The sequence below is a fragment of the Archocentrus centrarchus genome, chromosome 18 (assembly GCF_007364275.1).
Source record: "Archocentrus centrarchus isolate MPI-CPG fArcCen1 chromosome 18, fArcCen1, whole genome shotgun sequence".
Taxonomy (NCBI): Eukaryota; Metazoa; Chordata; class Actinopteri; order Cichliformes; family Cichlidae; genus Archocentrus; species Archocentrus centrarchus.
Window position 1 is genome coordinate 3961763 of NC_044363.1, and position 23596 is coordinate 3985358.

A 23596-nucleotide genomic window follows, 5' to 3' on the forward strand; every position below is an offset into this window, starting at 1 on the left:
AGACAATGAAGATGGATGCAGTTCAACAACATCATTAAAAACTCTAATTTACATTGACAATCATACATGATATTTAAAAGTGAAATTCAATGGGTTAACTTGTTTTTTTTCTTGCAAAGTGAATTTTTTTCACTAGAAAAGTTCCTTTTCGGATGTTTAGTTCTAATGTGTTGACAGTTACTGCTGCTTCAATTCAATTCAATTCAATTCAATTCAATTCAATTCAATTCAATTCAATTCAATTCAATTCAATTCAATTTAATTCAATTTTATTTATATAGCGCCAAATCACAACAAACTGTCGCCTCAAGGCGCTTTGTATTGTGGGTAAAGACCCTACAATAATACAGAGAAAACCCAACAGTCAAAACGACCCCCTATGAGCAAGCACTTGGCGACAGTGGAAAGGAAAAACTCCCTTTTAACAGGAAGAAACCTCCAGGAGAACCAGGCTCAGGGAGGGGCAGTCATCTGCCGCGACCGGTTGGGCTGAGGGGAGAGAAAGACATGCTGTGGAAGAGAGCCAGAGATTAATATCAATTAATGATTAAATGCAGAGTGGAGTATAAACAAAGTAAATAAGGTAAATGAGAAGAAACAGTGCATTATGTGAACCCCCCAGCAGACTAGGCCTATAGCAGCATAACTAAGGGATGGTTCAGGGTCACCTGATCCAGCCCTAACTATAAGCTTTATCATAAAGGAAAGTTTTAAGCCTAATCTTAAAAATAGAGAGGGTATCTGTCTCCCGAATCCAAGCTGGAAGCTGGTTCCACAGAAGAGGTGCCTGAAAGCTGAAGGCTCTGCCTCCCATTCTACTCTTAAGTATCCTAGGAACCACAAGTAAGCCAGCAGTCTGAGAGCGAAGTTCTCTATTGGGGTGATATGGTACTATGAGGTCTTTGAGATAAGATGGTGCCTGATTATTCAAGACCTTGTATGTGAGGAGAAGAATTTTAAATTCTATTCTAGATTTAACAGGGAGCCAATGAAGAGAAGCCAATATGGGAGAAATATGCTCTCTCTTTCTAGTCCCTGTCAGTACTCTAGCTGCAGCATTTTGGATCAGCTGAAGGCTTTTCAGGGAGCTTTTAGGACAGCCTGATAATAATGAATTACAATAGTCCACCCTAGAAGTAATAAATGCATGAATTAGCTTTTCAGCATCACTCTGAGAAAGGATGTTTCTAATTTTAGAAATATTGCGCAAATGCAAAAAAGCGGTCCTGCATATTTGTTTAATATGTGCATTGAAGGACATATCCTGGTCAAAAATGACTCCAAGATTTCTCACAGTGTTACTGGAGGCCAAAGTAATGCCATCCAGAGTAAGTATCTGGTTAGACACCATGTTTCTAAGATTTGTGGGGCCGAGAACAAGAATTTCAGTTTTATCTGAATTTAGAAGCAGGAAATTAGAGGTCATCCAGGCCTTAATATCTTTAAGACATTCCTGCAGTTTAACTAATTGATGTGTGTCATCTGGCTTCATTGATAGGTAAAGCTGAGTATCATCGGCATAACAATGAAAATTGATGCAGTGCTTTCTAATAATACTGCCTAAGGGAAGCATGTATAATGTAAATAAAATTGGTCCTAGCACAGAACCCTGTGGAACTCCATAATTAACCTTAGTGTGTGAAGAAGACTCCCCATTTACATGAACAAATTGGAGTCTATGAGATAAATATGATTCAAACCACTGCAGTGCAGTACCTTTAATACCTATAGCAAGCTCTAATCTCTGTAATAAAATGTTATGGTCAACAGTATCAAAAGCTGCACTGAGGTCCAACAGGACAAGAACAGAGATGAGTCCACTGTCAGAGGCTCTAAGAAGATCATTTGTAACCTTCACTAATGCTGTTTCTGTACTGTGATGAATTCTGAAACCTGACTGAAACTCTTCTAATAAACCGTTCCTCTGCAGATGATCAGTTAGCTGTTTTACAACTACTCTTTCAAGAATCTTTGAGAGAAAAAGAAGGTTGGAGATTGGCCTATAATTAGCTAAGACAGCTGGGTCAAGTGATGGCTTTTTAAGTAGCGGTTTAATTACAGCCACCTTGAAGGCCTGTGGTACGTAGCCAACTAATAAAGACTGATTGATCATGAAGTAACTATTGAAGTTAACTCTGAAAGATCAACTGGAGCGAAAGAGTCTAAACAAATACCAGCAGTGCTGAAAGCAGCCGAACATGAAGAATAATCTTTGAGATGGTTATGAATAATTTTTTCTCTAATGTCTAAAATTTTATTTGTAAAGAAATCCATGAAGTCACTGCTAGTTAACGTGAAAGGAATACTCGGCTCTACAGATCTCTGACTCTGTCAGCCTGGCTACAGTGCTGAAAAGAAATTTGGGGTTGTTCTTATTTTCTTCAATTAATGATGAATAGTAAGATGTCCTAGCTTTACGGAGGGCTTTTTTATAGAGCAACAAACTCTTTTTCCAGGCTAAATGAGCATCTTCTAATTTAGTGAGATGCCATTCCCTCTCCAGCTTTCCGGTTATCTGCTTTAAGCTTTGCGTTTGTGAATTATACCACAGAGTCAGGCACTTCTGATTTGAAGCTTTCCTTTTCAGAGGAGCCACAGTATCCAAAGTTATACGCAGTGAGGATGTAAAACGATTGACGAGATAATCGACCTCACTGGGAGCAGAGTTTAGGTAGCTGCTCTGCACTGTGTTGGCACTGAAGAGCATAATAATGAAGGAATTAGATCCTTAAACGTTACAGCACTTTCAGAAAGACTTCTACTGTAATAAAACTTATTCCCCACTGCTGTGTAATCCATTAAAGTAAATGTAAATGTTACTAAGAAATGATCAGACAGGAGGGGGCTTTCAGGGAATACTGTTAAGTCTTCAGTTTCTATGCCATATGTTAGGACAAGATCCAGAGTATGATTAAAGTGGTGGGTGGGCTCCTTTACATTTTGAGAGAAGCCAATTGAATCTAACAATAGATTAAATGCAGTGTTGAGGCTGTCATTCTCAGCATCTACATGGATGTTAAAATCACCCACTATAATTATTTTATCTGAACTGAGCACTAAATCAGATAAAAAGTCTGAGAAATCAGACAGAAACTCTGAGTAAGGACCAGGTGGACGATAGATAATAACAAATAAAACAGGTTTTTGATTTTCCCAATTGGGATGGACAAGACTAAGAGTCAGGCTTTCAAAAGAATGAAAACTTTGTCTGGGTCTTTGATTAATTAATAAGCTGGAATTGAAGATTGCAGCTAATCCTCCTCCTCGACCTGTGCTTCGAGCATTCTGACAGTTACTGTGACTCGGGGGTGTTGATTCATTTAAACTAACATATTCATCCTGCTGTAACCAGGTTTCTGTAAGGCAGAATAAATCAATACGTTGATCAATTATTAAATCATTTACTAATAGGGACTTGGAAGAGAGAGACCTAATGTTTAACAATCCACATTTAATTGTTTTATTTTTTGGTGCAGTTGATGAAGCTGTATTATTTATTGTTTTTGAATTTTTATGCTTAAATAGCTTTTTGCTAATTTTAGCTTTGGTTTTTGGTGGTCTGGGAGCAGGCACCGACTCTATGGGGATGGGGTTTTGGGGGGATGGCAGGAGGAGAGAAGCTGCAGAGAGGCGTGTAAGACTGCAACTCTGCTTCCTGGTCTCAACCCTGGGTAGTCAGTTTTTAGGGTTAATAAATTTGGCCAGATTTCTAGAAATGAGAGCTGCTCCATCCAAAGTGGGATGGATGTCGTCTCTCCTAACAAGACCAGGTTTTCCCCAGAAACTTTGCCAATTATCTATGAAGCCCACATCATTTTTTGGACACCACTCAGACAGCCAGCGATTCAAGGAGAACATGCGGCTAAACATGTCGCTCCTGGTCTGATTGGGGAGGGGCCCAGAGAAAACTACAGAGTCCGACATCGTTTTTGCAAAGTTACACACCGAGTCAATATTAATTTTTTTTTTTTTTTTTTTTTTTTTTTCTTTTTTTTTTAAAGCCTGTCATGTCTGGTAGATCTTGCAAGCAGAACTGTGATCTGAATGCGTTGTTGTGCCAAACATATTTGCTATTTCAAGATGAGCTCTATAGGTTCTCAATAGGCTCTTCTTGTTGATGTTTTAACCCTTTATTTTATTTATCTGAGTTATTTTTCCACATACTATGTAACAGCCAGAGCTGACAGGCTGAAGAAGAGGAAAATAAAGAGAAGAAAAAGGGAGAGAGAAAGGGAGCAAAAAAAAAAGGGGAAAGAGCACAAGTCTATTAATCAGATACTTCATCACTTTAACATATAAAAAAATACTATCAATACTTGCAAAAATAAATTTGTGTGTGAAAAACAAAACTAACAAAGCATGTTACGCACACCAACAATTTTGTTGAGTTGTGATTGAGTGGGCGTTTGTGTCTGTGTCATGTTTGTGTCTGTGTCATGGAACGTACTTACCAATGAGGGCAAAACGCTGCAGCTCCACCCATCAGAAGCCAGAGGCAGGTACGGAAAGCCCCCGGAACCCCAGGCCACCAGCAGCCCACCAAGGGCCAGGAAGACCCCCGGCCACTCAGTCCAAAGACAACCGCACACCTACCCCAGCAGACGGGAGAGGGTGGTCTCAGACGGAGCCCCCCCAGTCGAGGAGCGAGGGCTCCAGGGAACCCAAGGCGATGAGAAGCCAGCCCCCCCCCAGCGGCCAGCCCCCTGCACTGGCCGGCGGCAGGGCTCCCGGGCCCACGGCACCCAAGGACCGCCCGACCCTCCACAGAGCCCCCCCCCACGCCGAAGAAGCCAACGCAGCCCCGCACCGCACCCCCAAGGGGGGCAGGCCAGCACCCACGCCAGAACACCCAGCCCCACCCAGGAACCCCGAGGCACCCCCATCCCAGGGGGGTAGGGGGGAGGAGGCAACCAGCAAGGAGCGGCCAGGAGGCAAGGCACAAGGCCCAGACCCAGGTCCAGCCATACATACAAACACACCCAGACACCCGTGTACACATTTATACACAGATACTCATACATGCCCATACATACTTACCCACACACAGATATGCCATACATACACATTCACTCACCCACCCATACTCACGGAGACGGTGACAAATACACAAAGACACACATTCATCCATAGCTACCCACCCTCTGAAGGCGGGGCAAGTGGAAACCACCCCAGGGCCAACAGCGACCCCAGGACGCCACCAGCCCGGTCCCCAAGGAACCACCCGACCCCTACCCCGGGCGAGCCGCAAGAAATCGGGGTGTAAGATGACCCATCCACCCCTCCTCCTCCCCAACTTGTAGGTCTATGTGTTAATGTTTGTGAGTGAATGAGGTGTATAGGGTGCAGTTAAAATTGAGGGGACAGTTATGCCACAAGCGCCAACTGTTGGTCGTCAGCGCTTGCCCACACTGCCCCCCCAAAACCCTCCATGTCTAAAGTGCAAATAAAATTTGGAGACAGACAGTGACGAGGATCCGAGTGGGGCCACCTCAGCGGCCCATCTCATCAACCTCTGAGTAACATGCCTGCCCCAAAGGTCCTATGTGTATCAGGTTGTAAGTGTCATGATGTTCAGGAAAAGGAAGGACCCAACTGCAGAGGCAGACGTAAAATGTTTCCAGTTTTTATTTTCACAAATCCAACAAAAGTTTTGAGTGAGGAGGTCCGGGATTACACAGGCTTGTCTCCAACCCTCCGTCGGTCTGGCAGCACGTTTACTGACCCACAGAATTCTTGACTCGCACCCCAACAGACCCCGGCTCAGCTCTGCACACAAACAGCAATTAATCCAGAAGGCAAAAGAACGCTGGAACGACACCAAAATAAAGTGCTTAGTTTGGCTACCTGATAGAGGCAACGATCCGGCAAGGACTGAAGACTTCCTTTGGCTTAAATACCCAGCAAGTGAGCCTCAGGGAAAACAGGTGAGTAAACAGTGATTGAGATCAGGTGTGCCACACACGGCTGGAGGAGGCCGGCCAGAGGGTGGAGCAACTGTCGAGCCTGCCCAAAGAACAAAACACACCCATACAACACACTGCCGGCCCGGAGAGGGCGGGGACCATGACAGTACCCCCCCCTCAACGGGAGCCTCCCGGCGACCGCCCAGGCCTGTCTGGGCGCCCCCGACGGAACTCCCGGACCATGGAAGGGTCCAGGATCGCAGAACGAGGCACCCAAGTACGCTCTTCCGGACCATACCCCTCCCAATCCACCAGGTACTGAAGGCCACGACCCCGCCGGCGGACATCCAACAACCGACGGACGGTGTAAACAGGCTGGCCACCAACGACCCGGGTGGGCGGAGGGGGTTCGGCCGGAGGGCACAGGCGGCTAGATCTGACTGGCTTGATCTGCGAGACATGGAAAGAATTACAAATCCTCATGTGGCGAGGTAGGGTCAACCGGACGGAGACAGGATTAATGACAGAGCTGATCACAAAAGGGCCAATAAATGAAGGAGATAGTTTTTTTGATTCCGATCGGAGATTGATATGCTTAGTAGACAGCCAAACCTTCTGCCCGGGGGCATACGTGGGTGCAGGACGGCGGCGCCGGTCAGCCAGTCGTTTATTCCGGGCAGAAGTGCGAAGAAGGGCAGCTCGGGTAGAGTTCCACGTCCGTCGACAACGACGAAGATGGTGCTGGACTGAGGGTACATTCAAGTCGATCTCCTGATTCGGGAACAAAGGGGGTTGATAACCCAAACTGGCTTCAAAGGGAGACAATCCGGTAGCCGAGGACGTCATGGTGTTATGGGCATATTCCACCCATGCCAGCTGAGTACTCCAAGTGGTCTGATTAGAGGAGGTCACACAACGGAGAGCCGCCTCCAGTTCCTGGTTCATACGTTCAGTCTGGCCGTTGGTTTGAGGATGAAAACCTGAAGATAGACTAACCCGAGCGCCAATGGCAGTACAGAACTCCCTCCAAACGTGAGACGTGAACTGGGGGCCGCGATCTGAAACGACATCCTGAGGAATTCCATGAAGACGGAATACATGGTCCGTGAGCAGGCGGGCTGTTTCCAGGGCTGTCGGAAGCTTAGGCAGAGCAACAAGGTGAGCTGCTTTTGAGAAACGATCAATGATAGTCATGATAACAGTGTTACCTGAGGATGGGGGCAAGCCTGTGACAAAATCGAGGGAGATGTGGCTCCAAGGACGTCCAGGTACGGGCAAAGGTCTTAATAAGCCAGTGGAGGGAGACGAGGAGACCTTATTCCGGGCACAGACGGTGCAGGCACCAATGTAGTCGCGGACATCTCGGGTTAATGAGGGCCACCAGAATGAGCGCTGAAGAAACGTGATTGTTCGGAACACACCAGGATGGCAGGTAAAGCGAGCAGTGTGAGCCCAATGCAGCACCTGGGACCGGACTGAGGTGGGTACGTACATTCGGTTGGCAGGACCGGTCCCGGGATCCGGTTCGTCCCTTTGCGCAGCTCGGATCAAAGACTCCAGTTCCCAGGTCAAAGCCCCAATCACCCGGGACACTGGAAGGATAGGTTCTTCTGGCCGAGGGAGCTCAGGATCAGAAAACAGACGAGAAAGGGCGTCAGGTTTGCCGTTACGGGAGCCAGGGCGGTAAGAGATGGTGAAGTTAAACCTGGTGAAGAACAGTGACCACCTAGCTTGGCGTGCATTTAATCTCTTGGCCTTTTGAATGTATGAGAGATTTTTATGGTCCGTCCAGACAATAAAGGGTTGTTCAGCTCCCTCAAGCCAATGACGCCATTCCTCCAGTGCTAGCTTCACAGCCAGGAGCTCCCGGTCACCAATATCATAGTTCCGCTCTGCAGGAGAAAGACGGCGAGAGAAGAAAGCACATGGATGCAATTTATCATTCTTTCGCTGGGATATTACAGCTCCTACCCCAGCATCTGAGGCATCCACCTCCACAATGAACGGTTGTGACAAATCCGGTTGTATCAGAATAGGGGCGGTAGCAAAGAGATCCTTGAGGTGGTCAAACGTCTCCTGAGCATGAGTCGTCCAGAGAAAGGGCTGCTTAGGGGAAGTGAGAGCGGTTAATGGGGACACAACACGACTATAGTCTCTGATGAATCGACGATAGAAATTGGCAAACCCTAAAAAACTCTGCAACTGTTTCCGGGTGGAAGGCGTGGGCCAGTCCACCACAGTTTTTACCTTAGTTGGGTCTGGTTGAATGCTGTCAGGCGCGATGACAAATCCCAGGAAAGACACCGTTTGGACGTGGAACTCACATTTCTCCCCTTTAATGAATAACCGATTTTCCAGCAGTCTCTGCAGGACTTGGCGAACGTGTTCCTGGTGCTCTTGCGGGGTTCTTGAAAAAATTAAAATGTCATCCAGATATACAAATACAAAACGGTTCAGAAAATCTCGAAGAACATCATTTACCAATGCCTGAAAGACAGCTGGGGCATTGGTCAGACCAAACGGCATCACCAAATATTCAAAATGGCCGAGATGGGTGTTAAACGCCGTTTTCCACTCATCCCCCTCACGGATGCGGACTAGGTGGTAGGCATTTCGGAGATCTAGTTTTGTAAATACAGAGGCCCCCTGCAACAGTTCAAAGGCTGAGGAGAGTAGCGGTAAAGGATATTTGTTCCGCACCGTGATCTGGTTAAGCCCCCGAAAATCAATGCAAGGCCTAAGAGTCTTGTCCTTTTTCTCCACAAAAAAAAAACCCGCAGCTAATGGAGAGGAGGAAGGACGGATTATCCCAGCTTTTAGAGAGTCATGAATATATGTCTCCATCGCTTCTCTTTCAGGTTTAGACAAACTGTATAGTCGACTCGCTGGGAGTGGAGCTCCAGGAAACAACTCTATCGCACAGTCGTAAGGGCGATGGGGAGGCAAGGATAATGCTAAGTCTTTGCGGAAAACATCTGCCAGATCATGGTAACAAACAGGTATATTAGAGAGATTGGGAACCTCAGAACCAGGGGTTTCAGACGGGGCAGAGGATGGAGGCTGGGCTGACAGAAGACACTGTTTGTGACAATCCTGGCTCCAGGTGGAAATTTTGTTGTGTGACCAATCGATCACGGGGTTGTGTTTTTGTAACCAGGGATGTCCCAGGACCAGAGGGCTCTGAGGAGAGTGGATGATGAAAAAGGAGAGGTACTCACGGTGATTGCCAGAAATGAGTAGTGAAATGGGTTCAGTTTGACACGTTACTTCCGCCAGCCAGCGACCATCAAGAGCTTTGACCTGCAGAGGATGTGGGAGGTGAATAAGAGGTAGTTTTAATTGTTGAGCAAGAGCTGAATCCAGAAAGTTTTGTTCAGCACCGGAGTCCACCAATGCCTGCAGGGTGAAATCATCATCATTAACAGACAGAATAACTGGCACCATTAGACGTGGTAGGGAGGAGGACTCACCCGCCAGCACCCCTACTTGGACTGACGGGCCCTGCCTTTTGGCCGCCGTGGGCAGGAGAAAAGAAAATGACCCATCTCACCACAGTAAAGGCACTCACCAGCTGCCAACCTGTGACTACGTTCTTCTGGGGTGAGGTGTGTGCGGCCCAGTTGCATGGCTTCCACTTCATTCCCAAAAGACGGGCCTGCGCCCATCAATTCATCAGAAGGAACAGGCTGAGCGTGAGGATTCTTGGGTCTGGGGCGAAATTGTTTGCGTCGCTCATGGACACGGTCATCTAATTTGGTGCACATTGCTACTAACTGATTCAGAGAAGATGGGAGCTCTTTAGTTGCCAGTTCATCATGGATGTAGTTCGCGAGACCGTTGAGGAAGGCCCCCCGTAAGGCTTTCACCCCCCATCCTGTCTCCTCAGCAAGAATCCAGAAGTCAATGGCATAATCCGACACACGCCGTTCGCCCTGTCGTAGGTTAAACATGCGCTGGGCTGCTTGGTCACAGCTATCCCTTTTTACAAACACGCACTTAAACTTGTTCAAAAACTCAGCATATGAAAGATCATCATTAGCATTAATAACCGTCTGTGCCCAATGTAATGCCCTTCCTCTCATTAGTGTAGACATGTATGCAATCTTTGCACTGTCCGCAGCATATGTCCTCTGGAGCTGTTTAAACACAAGTGAACACTGCATCAGGAAGCCTGGAGCCTCTTCTAACTCACCGGAGAAGAGAGCAGGAGAGGGAAGAGCTCGTTCCGGGGGCTCCGGGGAACTTGAGGAAGCGGCAGCGCCCTCCGGGGAATGCACAGTGCCAGACTGCGAAGTGCTCTCTTCCAGAGGAGAAGCTGTAGGAGAGGCACGACTGGGTGAGCATAGCATTTGCAACACATTTCCAATTTCGTCCATCTTACGAGTCACCGCTGCTTGATCTGCCATCAGATGCCGGAGTACTTGATCGTGTTTCTGCAGCTGCTCTCCGAGAGATGAGAGCACTCCCTGCAGTGACGCTGCTTCTGCTGGGTCCAGCTGGCCGGATCGTTCTGTCATGATGTTCAGGAAAAGGAAGGACCCAACTGCAGAGGCAGACGTAAAATGTTTCCAGTTTTTATTTTCACAAATCCAACAAAAGTTTTGAGTGAGGAGGTCCGGGATTACACAGGCTTGTCTCCAACCCTCCGTCGGTCTGGCAGCACGTTTACTGACCCACAGAATTCTTGACTCGCACCCCAACAGACCCCGGCTCAGCTCTGCACACAAACAGCAATTAATCCAGAAGGCAAAAGAACGCTGGAACGACACCAAAATAAAGTGCTTAGTTTGGCTACCTGATAGAGGCAACGATCCGGCAAGGACTGAAGACTTCCTTTGGCTTAAATACCCAGCAAGTGAGCCTCAGGGAAAACAGGTGAGTAAACAGTGATTGAGATCAGGTGTGCCACACACGGCTGGAGGAGGCCGGCCAGAGGGTGGAGCAACTGTCGAGCCTGCCCAAAGAACAAAACACACCCATACAACACACTGCCGGCCCGGAGAGGGCGGGGACCATGACAGTAAGTGTGTATGTGTTGTGAGTTATAATGACTAAAGTGCAATTAAAACGGAGAGGCAAGTGGTGGTGCAGCTCTCCACGTGGCCTCTCCATCCTACATCTGTGAGTGATGTGTATTCTGTGTGTGTGTGTGTGTGTGTGTGTTTGTGTATGGGGAGGGGGAGGATGGGGGGGGGGGCATATGACCAGGAAAAATCCTGGAAGAAGAGAGCCAGCTGTCCGCTGGCTCAATAGGCACCCCGACCTCCCACACCCCAGCACAGGGCAGGGGGAGGTGAGCCCGGGGCCGCGGTGACAGCATCCCGGAGCACTGCAGCACCCGAGGTTGGCGCCCTCGCCCCCACCGCAGAGGGCGGCCCGCTCCTCCTAGATGCCCATTCACTCAACAATAGACACAAACAGGCGACAGGACATACTGGCCTGGGCATGGAAATGCAGTGCCCAGTCCCCCCCAACCACCCCACTGCGGCCCCATCCCCCACCCCACCCCCCTGCAATGCAGGCACCCCAGGGCCCCAAAAGCGTAGACCGGACATCCCGACGTCAGGCCAACCCACCCCACCCGGCGGCGCGGCCGGGACAGCAGAGGCCCCCCCCGCGCCAGGGGGGGCCCACCGGGAGCCGGCGCGGCCCCAGTGCCGGGGCCCCAGACCCCAGCCCCCAAGCCATACAGGGAAGACCAGCCAACCGACCGAGGGCCGGCACCACCCCCCCAAGCACCCCGCCCACACCCCAGGACCGAAGGCAGCACCATCCAAGCCCCCACCACCATCAACCAGGACAGGCACACAGACATCACCAGAAGGTCGCCCCAGGACCCCAGCCCCAGGAGGCTACCAGCTACCCAGGCCCCCGGAGTCCCCCCCCACCCCCCCACAAAGCACATCAGGAGCAGAGCCCGCAGCCCATCACCCCCACTAAGTAATGGAGCTGAGCAGTGGGAACCAAAGAGAGTCAAATTCCTCCAATTTGTTTTTAGAAGAAGCAGACATTCTCTCTAAACTAACATGATCTACTAATAAATTTCTGTACTGAGTAATACATAGTTTATTTTTTGTCTTCCAGTTCATGAGGATCATCTTCTTAGCGATGCACAAGGCAGTAAGAACTATGTGTGATATATTTAACTCCATAATTAATTCACTGACATCACCTAAGATGCATAGTCTGGGGGAAGTTGGGATATGACAGCTAAACCATGTGGATAGATCTTCACAAATCCTCTGCCAAAATCTCTGAACTGGTACACAAGACCACAGAGCGTGTAGATGATTATCCTCTGAATTGCTTGTACAGTGGGTGCATATGTTTGAGTGTGTAAGGCCCATTTGGAACATCCTTTGTCCAGTGTAGTATGTTCTATGGAGAATCTTATATTGTACAAGTTGTATTTGGGGTCTTTTAGTCATTTTGAAGATATTTAAACATATTTCTGTCCATAAATTTTGAACCAGGTTGACAGAAAGATCACGCAATATTAATCAATATTAATTTTAGTGACCTCCGATTGGCGTAACCGGGTGTCATTACTGCCGACGTGAATAACGATCTTACCAAATCTACGATTAGCCTTAGCCAGCAGTTTGAAATTTCCATGAATGTCGCCTGCTCTGGCCCCTGGAAGACATTTGACTATGGTCGCCGGTGTCTCTAGCTTCACGTTTCTCAAAACAGAGTCGCCAATAACCAGAGTTTGTTCCTCGGCGGGTGTGTCGCCGAGTGGAGAAAAACGGTTAGAGACGTGAACAGGTTGGTGGTGTACCCGGGGCTTCTGCTTAGGACTATGCTTCCTCCTCACCGTCACCCAGCCGGCCTGTTTTCCCTGCTGCTCGGGATCTGCTGGGGGGGAGCTAACGGCGGCTAAGCTACCATGGTCCGCACCCGCTACAGGGGCCTGGCTAGATGTAGGATTTTCCAGGGTGCGGAGCCGAGTCTCCAATTCAGAAAGCCTGGCCTCCAGAGCTACAAACAGACTACATTTATTACAAGTACCGTTACTGCTAAAGGAGGCCGAGGAGTAACTAAACATGTGACACCCAGAGCAGCAGAGGTGGCAAAAGTACTAACATTCTGTACTTAAGTAGAAGTACAAGTACTTGGGTTAAAAAATACTTTGGTAAAAGTCGAAGTACTGGTTCAACTTCTTTACTTAAGTAAAAGTAAAAAAGTACAGGCTCTGAAATTTACTCAAAGTAAGAAAGTAAAAGTAGCTCTTTGGAGGACGTTTCTACCTGCTATTTTTGTGTAAAGCTAACTGAACCTTATTATATATTATTGTAATAATATAAAATAATGCATGAGAACACAGACGTTATTCCAATCTAAATTTTAATTCTAATGAATGCACTCAGCTTGAATCACAAACTGTGAAAGGGAATTTAAACACAGCTCTGTTCTGTGACTGTGCCTCCACCTAAACACCAACATGAGGATACTCAGGGGTTACAGTGGGATTCAGAAGGTGGAGGAACCCTAAGATCAGCTGTAGTGGCTCTGCATGGGGAGAAGAATCACAACTTTCTATTGTGAGCTCCAGTAAATGATGTTGGTGTGCAGGCTGTGATCAGCTGACCTGCTGCTGCTGCTCTGAGGTTTACTGCTCTGTGTGGATGAAGTGAACTCACAAAGATGTAACCCAGTATTTCACAGCTCTCTGAGCTGATCTCCATCCCCTACACTGACAGCATACAGGCTGTAGAAATGTTGGATTCAGTAAATGAATCTCAGCATCAGCAGCTTTGATTCAAACTCATCTCTGCTGCACTGATGTAACCTGTAACTCTGATAATGAACACAAAGTGCACCAACACAGAGCTTTACTGTAAATACAGTACAACTAGATAACCTGTTTATTACGTACTAAACTGCAGTATTTTCATCCAATCTTTGAATTACACAAAGTCAGCATACTTCAGTTTATTTTCCAGTCCTTACCTTTAATTCTAACCTCTTCTTCCTCTCCTGTCCTCTTTCTCCATCTCTGAGTGAACTTCTCTCTCTTTGCTCTCCCTGAAATACAGCAGCTCTTCTTTTAGCTAGCAGACACACTGTGTGTTTGCTGATATGTTTTGAGCATTTAGAAACGTTGCATTTACCTGCCACACGTTACTCCCTTCATGCTCGCTCCTCTTCAGTAGCGCTAGCTAAGCTGTTTATGTCCTGCGAGCATAACTTACGGATTCGGTCCGGCCCGCTGTGACCCCTGATTATAGCGCTATAAATGAGACATTAATTACATGGGTTTGTGTATTTAATCCCTTTGTACGAGATAAGCCCCGATGATGGAGGATACGCAGTACGATTGTCTCTTATATGTTAATATTCCTCCGTTTAGGCTCAGATCGCTTGATGACTGACGGCGCACTGACCGGAAACGCAAACTTCTCCCTGACGTGTTAAAAAGTAACGAGTCTGTTTTGAAAATGTAAGAAGTAGAAAGTACCGCTACTTGTGTAAAAATGTAGGGAGTAAAAGTAAAAAGTACTCAGAAAAATAAATACTCAAGTAAAGTACAGATACCTTAAAAATCTACTTAAGTACAGTAACGAAGTATTTGTACTTCGTTACTTCCCACCTCTGCAGAGCAGGAAAGTGCAGGAGAAACAGGACAAGAAGCCATGCTGGTAGTGAGTCGGCTAAGGGCTAAGCTACTAGCTGAGCTAAGCTAGCGAATTTCTAAAAACAAATAAAGTGAGTAATGTGAATACAGGTGATTCAGCAAAGAGTATGCTATTTAAAGTAGGTGAAGATTACACTAAAATATGTTATTATCCAGATAAATCGAGTTATACAGATATAACAGCAAACAGACAGCAAAACACTGTGCTCCGAAACAGGAACAGGAAGTGATACAATACCGCAGTGAGAGCCAACACCAAGTTTGCACAGCACACGTATTTGTTTCCCCTTGCTATTTTTGTGTAGTTTTTAAGTGAGTACACACACCATGTGGGCTGTTGATCATGTGTGCTGGACACTGCTCTAATTTCTTCCTTCCTTTTGTTATGGACAAGTATTTACCAAAGCATTGTGAATCTCAGATGATGTAGCCAGTAAATAAGGTGGTTTCAACTCCTTGTTTTCTCAGAGTGAATCAGGGAATGAGCACGCTGTTCAAGCAGATAAAAGTGAAGACAGCACAGCAGGAGAAAGAGAACCTGAATCTGAAACTCTGCAACTACATGTACCTGATGAGAAGGGTAACTTTTTAATGAAAACTTTGTACAGTGACAAATTTTCCATCAAAAAAGTGTTTCGGTTATAACTTAAACTCGACTTTGTATGACATGATAAAACACTGGCTATTTAAACAAATGTGTGATATTTGTAGGCTCCGACTCTTCAGCTGGACAGACTGAAGAAAGTAAAGAAGTGACCAGTGAGCAGAGCAGGAACCTGTCCATTTATGAAGGTGACACAATGACAAATCCAAGTCCAACATCTCAGTCTTTTATCTATAGACTTATTTATGAAGCTGTATGTAAATCTTGACTCTGATCCAGCAATCTGCTTGTTGTGCTATTACCCTGCAGGAGATGAGAAGTCTGAAGATGAAACAGAGGTAAAGATGAAATCTTTCAATCTTTGGCATTCTTCTTATACAACAGATCTCTGTTTTTGTGTTTGTCTTTTTAATGAATATATACATTTCTTTCTTTTCTTAGTCATACTTTTTAAATGGTTGTAAAATGACACTACTGTTGTCTGCTCCCTTGTCACTAGGGCTCGCAACAGTAGGCAGTGCCACATGTTTGATTTTTCATTCCGTGTGCCTTTTATGCACAGCAAATGTGTTAACCACTACACTATGGAGACTTCCAGATGCTCATAAAAGAACGAACGAACAAACGAACAAACGAACAAACGAACGAAAGAAAGAGAGAAAGAGAGAAAGAAAGAAAGAAAGAAAGAAACTGCTCCTTCAGTTTCACTCCTTCCAGCCAGTATCCTCCAAATGACAAATGGCATCCAGATAAAAAGCCATTAAAAAGTCAAACAAAAGACAACATGCAAAATTTCTGAAATCAAGAAGAAAGAATCCAAATTCCACCAACTCAAAACTCTCCCAAATGAGAAAAAGAAAAGCGCATCAGACCTTGATTAATGAAATGTTCAAGATGGAACATTTTACAGACTTGGTGAAAAGAAAAAACAACCAAACATCACCATGTTTAGTGCAAAACTCTCTTTCTGTCTGTATAAACAGTTGTGGGAAGATATTTATTTAAATTCATCCCTCCCATGAATGCCATGGTAATTTGGGATTTTCAATTATTTCTTTAGTTTCTATATTTGATAATAATTTTTATTAATAACAAATGTGTCTATACATGTATGTTTGACATTTGTGGTTTAGAGAAAATCTAAAATAAATTCAAATTTCTGCACCAGATTCTTGTTTTAATTAAAAAGTCAATGAAGATGGATGCAGTTCAACAACATCATTGAAAACTCTAATTTACATTGACAATCATACATGATATTTAAAAGTGAAATTCAATGTGTTAACTTGTTTTTTTTCTTGCAAAATAAATTTTTTTCACTAGAAAAGTTCCTTTTCGGATGTTTAGTTCTAATGTGTTGACAGTTACTGCTGCTTCAATTTGCACAGCACATGTATTTGTTTCCTCTTGCTATTTTTGTGTAGTTTTTAAGTGAGTACACACACCATGTGGGCTGTTGATCATGTGTGCTGGACACTGCTCTAATTTCTTCCTTCCTTTTGTTATGGACGAGTATTTACCAAAGCATTGTGAATCTCAGATGATGTAGCCAGTAAATAAGGTGGTTTCAACTCCTTGTTTTCTCAGAGTGAATCAGGGAATGAGCACGCTGTTCAAGCAGATAAAAGTGAAGACAGCACAGCAGGAGAAAGAGAACCTGAATCTGAAACTCTGCAACTACATGTACCTGATGAGAAGGGTAACTTTTTAATGAAAACTTTGTCCAGTGACAAATTTTCCCATCAAAAAAGTGTTTCGGTTATAACTTAAACTCGACTTTGTATGACATGATAAAACACTGGCTATTTAAACAAATGTGTGATATTTGTAGGCTCCGACTCTTCAGCTGGACAGACTGAAGAAAGTAAAGAAGTGACCAGTGAGCAGAGCAGAGACCTGTTGTGCTATTACCCTGCAGGAGATGAGAAGACTGAAGATGAAACAGAGGTAAAGATGAATCTTTGGCATTCTTCTTATACAACAGATCTCTGTTTTTGTATTTGTCTTTTTAATAACTATATGCATTTCTTTCTTTTCTTAGTAATACTTTTTAAATGGTTGTAAAATGACGCTACTGTTTTCTGCTCCCTTGTCAGTAGGGCTCGCAACAGTAGGCAGTGCCACATGTTTGATTTTTCATTCCGTGTGCCCTTTATGCACTGCAAATGTGTTAACCACTACACTATGGAGACTTCCAGATGCTCATAAAAGAAAGAAAGAAAGAACGAACAAACGAAAGAAAGAAAGAAAGAACAAAAGAAAGAAAGAGAGAAAGAATGAATTAAAGAAAGAAGGAAAGAAAAAAGAAACTGCTCCTTCAATTTCACTCCTGACAACCAGTATCTTCCAAATGACAAATGGCATCCAGATAAAAAGCCATTAAAAAGTCAAACAAATAACAAAAATTTACAACAGCACAACAGAAAGATATCTAAAATCAATATTTTTGAACAACATGCCACCAACAAGAGGACTAAAATATTCAAATAAAATTCTGATTTCAAGATTTTGCTTGAATATTTCATTATTCAGGGGGATAGTCTTCAGTTTGAAACAATGAAACATTTGCAGTAATCATTAGAGAACATTGACCTTATTGTTTGGTTCAAAGGTAACCTCGGAATGTGACATGAGTGGAAATGAGAATGTAGGATAGTCAACATTTGCACAAAAGATCAAAGGGTGTTTTATATCACATTGTATAATCATTTCTTTACATACACTACATGTTTTTATTTGTTTATTTACAGCAGTTAGTGACAATTTCTGAAGAAATCAGCAGGGAGGAGGCGAGTCAAGAAGAAATTGAGAAACTGCTGGCCAGACTTCACCTTCAAGACAATCTTCCCCAGTTTACAAAATTATTGCCAGCTGATTTTCTTAAAATAGGTCCACCTGTGAAACTGCATCATGTCACATCAGAGAAGGATCGAGGTCACACTTTTCTCAAAAGGCTCATAATGTTAGACTACAGGGCCAGATATATTCCAGTAAAATCTAACAATCCTGAGGAGACTTATTCAGAATTCAGTAATGTGGATGAGTTTCTGAACACCAGTGTAGACGCACAGATGGAACAGACTCACGTGCATCCAATGGATGTTCAGATGGCAGTATTTCACTGCTCAGATAACTTCCTTAAACAGATGATGATTACAAAACTCTCTCAGTGTCAATATGCCTTACCTTTGCTTGTTCCTGACCCAATCACCAAGGAAATTGAGTGTCCTCTGTGGACAATGAGACAAATAACAAAAACCTGGAAAGTAAGCAAAGATGAGTCACACACTGTCACCCTGAAAAGTATGCCAATCTACAAAGCAAAGACACCTTTGGTGTCATTTTTCCGCCTAGGTTCACATTCAGTATCTAAATCTCAGCTGATGAACACTTTGATCAATGACCGTCACAGCACCTTCTTCCACAGAGACTGCCCAGGAAGCACCAAGTCTCACTGTTTAATGTATGGTGTGGCAGAGATTGCCTGGTACTGTCCTGCTGGAAAACCCAATGATGTCTTTAATGACTGCATTGCCTTTTGTAATCTTCATGGTGATGCTCTATCAATTGAAAAACAACGTGACATCCTGATTGAAAAATCTTCAATCAATGTTGTTTTTGTTTCAACTAAACAAAAAGATGAAAAAATTACATCACTTATGTCAGTCCTTTTCGAATCTGAAAAGCCTCTAATTTATCTCGTTGTTGATGACGGCTGTTTTGTTTTTGACAAAAAAAGGGGAAAATACAAAATCGGCATCAAAGACAGAAGCCAGTCAGATGTATCAGAAAGACTAAAAAATACAATTAGAGAAATTTTATTTTCTCCAGATTCCAGCTGGAAAACAACCTTCCAACTTGAAACCATGGCTGAGCTTCAAGATATCAGTGTGGATGAAAGTGAGCCAGCCTGTAAAGAAGGGAAATCTGCTGCTATGAAAATAGTGGATTCACTTACAAAAGATAGCATGGATGTTTCAAAGATAAAAGATAAATTGTTCCCTTGTCAAGGTCAACTGTGGCATCAGTGGAGCAAAATACACAAAGAACTGTATCATCTCAGAGGACACATTGAAAATGAGAAAAGTAAAAAGCAACAGGCACTGAAGAACATACGGAAAAAACAATGTGCTGCTTCCTGTAGTGAGCTGATGGAGTTGTTTATTGGATGCCTCTCATCTTTGCCACCAACAAAAAAGAAATATTTCCTGAAATGGACTCAGATCTTTATAGATGCCCTCGCCACAAATGATGTTTCTTTAATTCTCCAAAGCTATGACGAAACATGGTCTGAGGTCTTGACTTTGAAGAACAAACATGACAAATCAGATTTATTATTGAGAAAACAAACCGAGCTTGAAAAAATATCCAAAAAACTGCATTCTGCAACTTTTGGTTTGGAGCACATCTTCAGAGAAATGGGACAGATCTATGAAGCCCATAGAGCAATACAAAGAGAAGACAGACACAGTGACTGGTCTAAATACCCTGAAGTGGCTGCACAGCTGATGATATCTGGACACCCACTGGAGCTGATGGATGGTGATGCAGGTCATGTGCCTTTAACATGGATCTCCAGTGTTTTAGAGGAAGTCATCAAGGAACTAGGGGACCAGAGAGTTTTTGTGTTGTCTGTCTTGGGTGTACAAAGCAGTGGAAAGTCAACAATGCTGAACACCATGTTTGGATTGCAGTTTGCAGTGAGTGCTGGTAGGTGCACCAAAGGTGCCTTCATGCAGCTGCTCAAAGTATCAGAAGAGATCAAGAAAGACTATAAATTTGACTATGTTCTAGTGGTGGACACTGAAGGACTGCGTGCTCTTGAGCTGGAAGGTAACAACACTCGTCACCATGACAATGAACTGGCAACATTTGTTGTTGGTCTGGGAAACTTGACATTGATCAACATATTTGGAGAGAATCCATCTGAGATGCAAGACATTCTGCAGATTGTTGTTCAGGCTTTCATGAGGATGAAAAAAGTTAAACTTTCTCCCAGCTGTGTGTTTGTTCACCAGAATGTTACAGATGTTGCAGCAGCAGAGAAAAACATGGATGGAAAGAGACGCCTGCAGGACAAACTGGACAAGATGGCCAAACTTGCAGCCAAAGAGGAGGTTTGTAATGCAGACTGCTTCAGTGATGTCATTGAATTTGACATACAGAAAGATGTGAAATATTGTGCCCAACTATGGGAGGGCAGTCCACCAATGGCTCCTCCAAATCCAGGTTACAGTGAGAGCATCCAAGAACTGAAGAATGTCATTCTCACTAAAGCTTCAAAGTATGCTGGGATCACTCTGTCACAGTTCAAAACCAAAATTCAGGACCTATGGAATGCCCTTCTGAATGAAAATTTTGTTTTCAGTTTTAAAAACACACTTGAAATTGCTGTATACAGAAAACTTGAGGTCCAGTATGGGAACTGGACTTGGACTCTGAGGAGCAGAATGTTGACCATTGAAAGCCAACTTCACAACAGAATTGAAAATGGAAAACTCGACAGTGTGGAGGTGAGTTATCTTAACAAAGAAACAAACAAAACATATGACGGAATCAAAAAAGAAATGAAAAACCACTTTGAAGATGACACAGAAAAAGAAATTTTGGCTCAGTGGAGAGGCCGATTTGAAATCAAAATCAAGGAGTTTCGTGAGGAACAGGTGAGCAAAGTCAAAAGAAAACTGGATGAAGTTATCCAGCAGAAGAAGGCTCGCAAAAAGCTAGATGATAAGAAGCCAGAGTTTGAGAACAAGCTGCTACAAAAGAGCAAAGAGCTCGCTCAGCAGCTGAAAGATAAGGCCAAAGATGAAGAGGAGCTTCAAAAACAGTTCAACTCTGTTTGGCGAGGCTGGGTTACTGAAATAGCAACAGATCAAAAGCCTGTTCAGGACATTAACTTGGAAGAAGATCAATATACTCTACTTCAAGAACTTGGTTTTGAGCAGGCTCTTATAGATTATTGCAAAATAGGTGGCAGATATAAGAAATTGTTAGAGACAGGTGATTATTCAGAATATGTATCACTCCCCAAGAACCAGGATCTCTGTGAAACAAGTGAACCAAGCCAAGAAAATGAGGAAAAGAAAGAAACAAGCAAACCAAATGTGTGGACTAGAATAACTACATGGGCCACAAGGGTATGGGAACGAAATTCAAGAAAACAAGAACATATACAGCATAAACGTCTTAGCACTTTGCCATATGAAGAACAACAGCAGATTGTATGCCTGACCGAAAAAGCTGAGAAAGAGTCACTTCATGCAGTCAGAAGTAAACCTATAGCTGCAAGAGGTTACACATCAACTTACTTGCAAGAAGTGGCCAAGAACATAAAAGAAGAAGTTGAGAAATTTCAGTCAAAGAGAAATTATTCCTTGAAAAAGGAGTTTACAGTTGATCTCTTACTGTATGTCTTTGACAGTGTTGAGAGTTGGCTCCTAGAGTCCCAGAGGAAATTCAAAATTAACAACGACGCACTCACTTATTTAGAAAGCAAGAAAACTCAGTATTACAACATTTTCAGAAGCTTTTGTAAAGGAAACTCATCTGCTGTTGTGCTTGGAGAACTGGTCTGTGAAAAGCTGAAAGTATCCACTGTTGAGGCTGTCTGTAACAAGACTGCCATTAGTCTTGCTGGAGAAATGAGGTGTAATTTACCAGCATTCAGTGAGAACAGGTTAAACTTGGAGAAATATTTGTTGAAGTCACTTGCTGAGAAAGAGGACTTTGATGATTTCAGGACCTACATCAGAAATCCAAGGAGAAAAACAGAAGCCTTTATAAAGGCAGAAGTAGAGAAATACATTTTCAAGGATCACAAAGATAAAGCTGTGAATATACTGCAGAAAAATGTTGAGGACATCAACAAACTTGTGGAACAAGCTTTATTTACTGCAACGAAGAAAGTCAAAACCCAGAGTGGAGATATAAACATGTGGCTGCAGGAATTTTCTATTCTGCTAAAAGATGAGCTAACATTTGATACTCCCATTTGTTCTGAGAACTTTAGCGACACAAACTTTGTTCAGTTTTTCACAGAAGAGATAAAGAAAGGCTTTAGATCCATCACTGAGCAGATGAAGAGCCTCTCATTGGATAAACTGAAAGAATCCAGGCAGAAGCCTGAAGAAATCCTCATTGAGCAGCTTTGCAAGTGCTGCTGGGTAACATGTCCATTCTGTGCAGCTGTTTGTACAAACACCATTGAAGATCACAGTCCTGATGACCACGCCGTTCCCTTCCATCGAGCTGCTGGGATTAATGGAATGCACTGGAAAGACACTGTAGAGTTCGACATTGATTTCTGCACAACAAATGTTGCAAGTGATTTCATGTTTAACTCTTGTCATGCTCCAGAAGAATGGTTTCCCTATAAAGAGTACAGAAAAGCTGGTCCAAAGTATGCTAACTGGAAAATCACTCCTGATGAGTCTAAACTGGCATACTGGAAATGGTTTGCGTGTACATTTAAGGAACAACTAGAAAAGCACTATAACTTAACATTTGAGGGCAGAGGAGAGATTCCCAGTGATTGGAAAGATATCACTAAAAAAGAAGCCATTAAGAGTCTGAATGAAATGTGTGAGTGAGTCAAAGAAAGCAACACTGCTGAAAATTAGCTATTGTTTAGTTTTCATATTATAACTCATTAATCAATGGCTAACAAAACAAGATTCATGTTAATTTTATTGGTTTTGTACCTGAATGTTTTTTTGTGACATGAATAATGAAAGTCAGTAAATTTACATGAATAAAGGGATTAGACTTTGACTGTATTTCATGTTAAGAAAAAGTATTATTCTACTTTATATTATTTTAAAATCCATGTACAAATATAGAGTTAATATTTTTTGTTAATATTGAATACTTGTTAGAGATTTAATTAAATTGAAATATTAAAGCCAAATGTCATTGTTTTTAAAATTTTTATTGTTCTAAATTTGCAGTGAATGTTTATTTTGAAAAAAATTCACACATATAAAATGGGATTCTTTGTGTTTTTGTTACTTGAACTGTTTGACTATGTGATGCCAGTATCATTTAAACCAGTTACCGTATCCACATTGAGTTTGATTTTTTTATTTTTTGTCCTTTTGTTTTATCTATGCTCATATCGTGATTTGATTTTAATGTAGTTTTCATCATCTTATTAGTGTGCAAAAATAAAGGCTAAAGATTTACCAAAAAGTCTGTTTTTGTCCTGACATGCAGTGTGAGTAGAGGGAAAGGATCTCATTTTGATTCAAACTGGTGGATGAAGTTTGTTTCCAGTCAGAGACCTTAGACTTTGGTGAACTTATGCCCAAAAGGGTGAGTGTTATTTTGATTACTGAATTTACACTTCCATGCATCAGCTCATTCATGCATATCTACACATGCTAACAGTGCCTGGTGATCGCTTTAGTGTCTATGTGTTCATTTCACCAGAGACAATCATGGCAAGCACAG

General features: G+C 43.5%; 1 protein-coding gene across 1 annotated transcript in view; it reads left to right on the forward strand.

Annotated features, from left to right (window-relative positions):
- Positions 1 to 23301, forward strand: part of LOC115797625 (interferon-induced very large GTPase 1-like) — a 54394-nt gene extending 31093 nt beyond the window's left edge. Inside the window, exons 17-23 of the mRNA XM_030754222.1 lie at positions 15010 to 15121; positions 15253 to 15333; positions 15455 to 15483; positions 16733 to 16844; positions 16977 to 17092; positions 17896 to 21202; positions 21314 to 23301. Of these exons, the coding sequence (XP_030610082.1) occupies positions 15010 to 15121; positions 15253 to 15333; positions 15455 to 15483; positions 16733 to 16844; positions 16977 to 17092; positions 17896 to 21202; positions 21314 to 22737 (5181 nt within the window). The 3' untranslated portion in view covers positions 22738 to 23301. The remainder of the gene's footprint in view (positions 1 to 15009; positions 15122 to 15252; positions 15334 to 15454; positions 15484 to 16732; positions 16845 to 16976; positions 17093 to 17895; positions 21203 to 21313) is intronic.
- Positions 23302 to 23596: the final 295 nt, after the last annotated feature.